General features: G+C 63.8%; 1 protein-coding gene across 2 annotated transcripts; it reads right to left on the bottom strand.

The window, feature by feature from the left end:
* Positions 1–1275: 1275 nt before the first annotated feature.
* LYSET (lysosomal enzyme trafficking factor) lies at positions 1276–3466 on the bottom strand. 2 transcript variants are annotated; one of them, XM_060180952.1, is made up of 3 exons: positions 3277–3382; positions 3168–3221; positions 1276–1937 (listed from the first exon to the last, which is right to left on the bottom strand). In XM_060180952.1, the coding sequence occupies exons 2-3, from the start codon at positions 3203–3205 to the stop codon at positions 1532–1534; spliced, it is 444 nt and encodes a 147-aa protein (XP_060036935.1). In that variant the 5' UTR covers positions 3206–3221; positions 3277–3382; the 3' UTR covers positions 1276–1531. The 2 variants fall into 2 exon arrangements, with proteins under 2 accessions (XP_060036935.1, XP_007529128.1); XM_007529066.3 differs by lacking the exon at positions 3168–3221 and having other exon boundaries at positions 3350–3466.
* Positions 3467–4365: the final 899 nt, after the last annotated feature.

Raw genomic sequence — 4365 nt, 5'->3', positions numbered from 1 at the left:
TACAACAACAAGGGCAACAAAAAGGGGAAAAATGGCCTCCAGGAGCGGTGGATTCATGGTGCAGGCACCGAGCCCAGCAATGACCCTGGAGGAAAAAAAAAAAGAAAAAAAGATTCTGGTTCGAGCCCCCGGCTCCCCACCTACAGGGAAGTCGCTTCTCAAGCGGTGAAGCAGGTCTGCAGGTGTCTTTCCCTCTCTGTCTTCCTTTCCTTTCTGGATTTCTCTGTCCTATCCAAAGGACAACAAGGGCAACAAAAATGGGAAAAATGGCATCCAGGAGCAGCAGATTGGTAGTGCAGGCACCGAGCCCCAGTGATCACCCTGGAGGCAAAAAAATGAAATAAAAAAGACTGAACCTTCACAAGGGAGATAGCTTAAAGGTTTTGCAAAAAGACTTTCATGCCTGGGCCAAGTTCAGTCTCCTGTACCACCAGCTGAGCTGTGCTCTGGTTAAAATAAGTCAAAACAGCTTCGCCATCCGGTCCAGTTTCCTGTCTGAAGCCTGGAAGGTAGTAACTGCTGACTCCTGGCTTGCAGGCCGAGTCACCTAGCGCCCTCAGAACAGGGCCAGCAGGGCTGAGCGTGAGCAAGGGATCACTACCACCATCAGTGTCACATCTCCCTGGTGTCAGTGCCATGACTGTATACAAGCCTACCGACCTCACCCGGACAAAAACGTGGGAATTCGGCCAACCAAACAGCTCACTCTGGGCAGGGGTAGATAGCATAATGGTTCTGCAAAGAGAGTCTCATGCCTGAGGCCCTGGAGTCCCAGGTTCAATCCCCCCGCACCACCAGAAGCCAGAGCTGAGCAGGGCTCTGGGCAGCAGAAAAACAGCTCGCTATACTGCGTTGTGCATGTGTGACTCAGTGCTGATGTGGCCCCTCCAGCGCACTCTCAGGGAGAAAAAAGTCCTAAGACTAGTATTTCCGTCCGGCTCTCTGTACTGTTACCAGACACAGGGAGGAACCACATCTTTAACAGGCTGGGCCTTAAGCCAGCAGAGAAGACCGCAGGGTGGCGCTCAGAGGGGTGTCCGTGCTCACAGACACTCTTCTCTAAGCAAGCTAGCCTCTTCCACCTTCAAGCATCCCGTCTCGTCCCGAGCAGCCGTTTTAGACCAGGAGGCTAACGATGCTACTTAAAAATGCCACTGCCAGAAGGGAGGGCAGTCTGCTTGTCAAAGCCGGCCTCTCACAGGTCGCTAAGTTAGTCGGCTTAAGTACAGCAGGGGGAGTGAGTGTTTCAGTTGGAAGAATTCAAAGCCAACCAGGTAGTGTAAAATCTAAACTTTATGACCACGTTTGGACCCGCTTACGTCAGACACACTGGAGATGTCCATGTCCGTCCTCGTGTTTTCCTCAAAGGAAAAGCTGGAGTCTGCTGCACGGCAGACTAAAAATGAGTCCGGTACTTGGGTCTTTCAAGAAAACGCAAGTAGCACGATTTCACTTCCAAGATCTGGAGTCGAACATGATTCTGTAGCGCGGCCTTCCCTACAGACTCAGCCCCGCACGTCCCCGCCCAGCCTCACGTGTCGATGAGCTGCAGTCTGCTCATCTGGGTCGAGGCCTTGGCGAAGGCCTGGTGGCGGTGGCAGAGCGCGGCCAGACACACGGGGACCAGGCAGTAGCCCACGGTCTTGGGGTCGGCTCGCGTGCACGAGTACAGAAACAAGAACATCTGCAGGTAGGGGACGAGGAAGAGCAGCGTCCACAGCCAGAAGGGCAGCGAGAGCAGCCGGCCCTTGAGCGAGTGAGTCCACGAGGCCCCGCGAGGCTCGGCCGGCCGCCGCGCGTGCTCCAGCGCCAGGCGGCCGTAGGTGTCGCTCAGCTCGAAGGCGTAGTACAGGGCGGCGGCGCTGGCCAGCAGGTACAGCCCCACTCCGACCCAGCCCATGCGCTGCCGGAAGTTCATCATCCTCCATGCTCCGTGCCTTGCGGGAGAGCGGGGTTAGCGTGCGGGTGCGGGCAGGGGCGCGGGGCCGCGGTGGGCGCCGGGGCTCCCGGTGACACCCAGCCCTCCGGACGACACCCAGCCCTCCCAGTCCCCCCAGTGTCACCCAGTCCCCCAGGTGTCACCCAGTCCCCCCGCGACACCCAGCCCCCCCGGCGACACCCAGCCCCCTGTGACACCCAGACACCCCCGTGACACCCAGACCCCCCCGTGATACCCAGACCCCCCCCGTGATACCCAGTCCCCCCCCCGTGATACCCAGACCCCCCCCCGTGATACCCAGTCCCCCCCGTGACACCCAGACCCCCCCCCCGTGACACCCAGTCCCCCCGGTGACACCCAGACCCCCCCGGTGACACCCAGTCCCCCCCCCCGTGACACCCAGTCCCCCCCGTGACACCCAGTCCCCCCCGTGACACCCAGTCCCCCCCCCGTGACACCCAGTCCCCCCCGTGACACCCAGACCCCCCCGTGACACCCAGTCCCCCCGTGACACCCAGACCCCCCCCGTGACACCCAGACCCCCCCGTGACACCCAGTCCCCCCCGTGACACCCAGTCCCCCCCGTGACACCCAGACCCCCCCGTGACACCCAGTCCCCCCCGTGACACCCAGTCCCCCCCCCGTGACACCCAGTCCCCCCCGTGACACCCAGACCCCCCCGTGACACCCAGTCCCCCCGTGACACCCAGACCCCCCCCGTGACACCCAGACCCCCCCGTGACACCCAGTCCCCCCCGTGACACCCAGTCCCCCCCGTGACACCCAGACCCCCCCGTGACACCCAGTCCCCCCCCGTGACACCCAGACCCCCCCGTGACACCCAGTCCCCCCCGTGACACCCAGTCCCCCCCGTGACACCCAGTCCCCCCCCGTGACACCCAGTCCCCCCCGTGACACCCAGACCCCCCCGTGACACCCAGTCCCCCCCGTGACACCCAGACCCCCCCGTGACACCCAGTCCCCCCCCGTGACACCCAGTCCCCCCCGTGACACCCAGACCCCCCCGTGACACCCAGTCCCCCCCGTGACACCCAGTCCCCCCCGTGACACCCAGACCCCCCCCGTGACACCCAGACCCCCCCGTGACACCCAGTCCCCCCGGCGGCACCGTCCTCGCGGAGAGCAGGTGCGAGGCCCCGCCCCGCAGCCCCGGACCCGCACGTCACCCCGGCGCCCCCGCCTCCCGGCGGCCCCCGCCGACACTCACAGCGGCCCCGGCTCGGCGCAGGCGGGCGGCTCGGGCATCGCAGGCGGGGGCCGCCGGGAGGCGGAGGGGGCGGCCGCGGGGGCCGACGGGAAGCGGGGGGGGCGGCCGCGGGGGCCGACGGGAGGCGGAGACGCCCCCCAGCCCGGGCGACCCTGCAGAGCGGGGCAGCGCCCGGACCTCACCTTCCGGTGCCGCTCCGCCCGCAGACCCGGATGCGGCTTCCGGCCCTCGCAGGAAGTGCGCGCCCGCTGCGTGACGTCACGCGCCCGAGGTGGGCGTGGCTCCGCCGGGACTCGCGGGAGGCGGCGCCCCTGGGAAGGCGGGGCCCGCGGGGGCCGATGGGAAGGGGGCGGGGCCCCGTGGGGGAGGGAGGGGAGGGGAGGGGGCCCTGGGCGGGAGGGAGGAGAACCGGCACCGGCTGCTGATGCGGCTGCCCCCCCCGTTATTGTTATCACCTGACCGGGGCTGCCCCCCCCGTTATTGTTATCACCTGACCGGGGCTGCCCCCCCCGTTATTGTTATCACCTGACCGGGGCTGCCCCCCCCGTTATTGTTATCACCTGACCGGGGCTGCCCCCCCCCCCGTTATTGTTATCACCTGACCGGGGCTGCCCCCCCCGTTATCACCTGACCGGGGCTGCCCCCCCCCCGTTATTGTTATCACCTGACCGGGGCTGCCCCCGTTATTGTTATCATCTGACCGGGGCTGCCTCCGTTATTGTTATCACCTGACCGGGGCTGCCCCCCCCGTTATTGTTATCATCTGACCGGGGCTGCCCCCGTTATTGTTATCATCTGACCGGGGCTGCCTCACTCTGTTGTTGTTGTTGTTATCATCTGACCGGGGCTGCCCCTCACTCTGTTATTATTATCATCTGACCGGGGCTGCCCCTCACTCTGTTGTTGTTGTTGTTATTAGTATCTGACCGGGGCTGCCCCTCACTGTTGTTATTAGTATCTGACCGGGGCTGCCCCTCACTCTGTTGTTGTTGTTGTTGTTATTAGTATCTGACCGGGGCTGCCCCTCACTCTGTTGTTGTTGTTATTAGTATCTGACTGGGGCTGGCCCTCACTGTTGTTGTTATTAGTATCTGACCGGGGCTGCCCCTCACTGTTGTTGTTGTTAGTAGTAGTATCTGACCGGGGCTGCCCCTCACTGTTGTTGTTGTTAGTAGTAGTATCTGACCGGGGCTCCTGG

The sequence above is a fragment of the Erinaceus europaeus genome, chromosome 22 (genome assembly GCF_950295315.1).
Source record: "Erinaceus europaeus chromosome 22, mEriEur2.1, whole genome shotgun sequence".
Lineage (NCBI taxonomy): Eukaryota > Metazoa > Chordata > Mammalia > Eulipotyphla > Erinaceidae > Erinaceus > Erinaceus europaeus.
The sequence above is the reverse complement of the archived record's forward strand: the minus strand, read 5'-3'. Positions and strand labels throughout refer to the sequence as shown.

Bases quoted from the DNA above. Each gene is read 5' to 3' on its own strand.
- LYSET (XM_060180952.1), bottom strand. From the start codon at position 3,205: ATGCCCGAGCCGCCCGCCTGCGCCGAGCCGGGGCCGCT. The intron at 1,938-3,167 runs GTGAGTGTCGGC...CTCTCCCGCAAG, and splicing joins TGCGCCGAGCCGGGGCCGCT to GCACGGAGCATGGAGGATGA.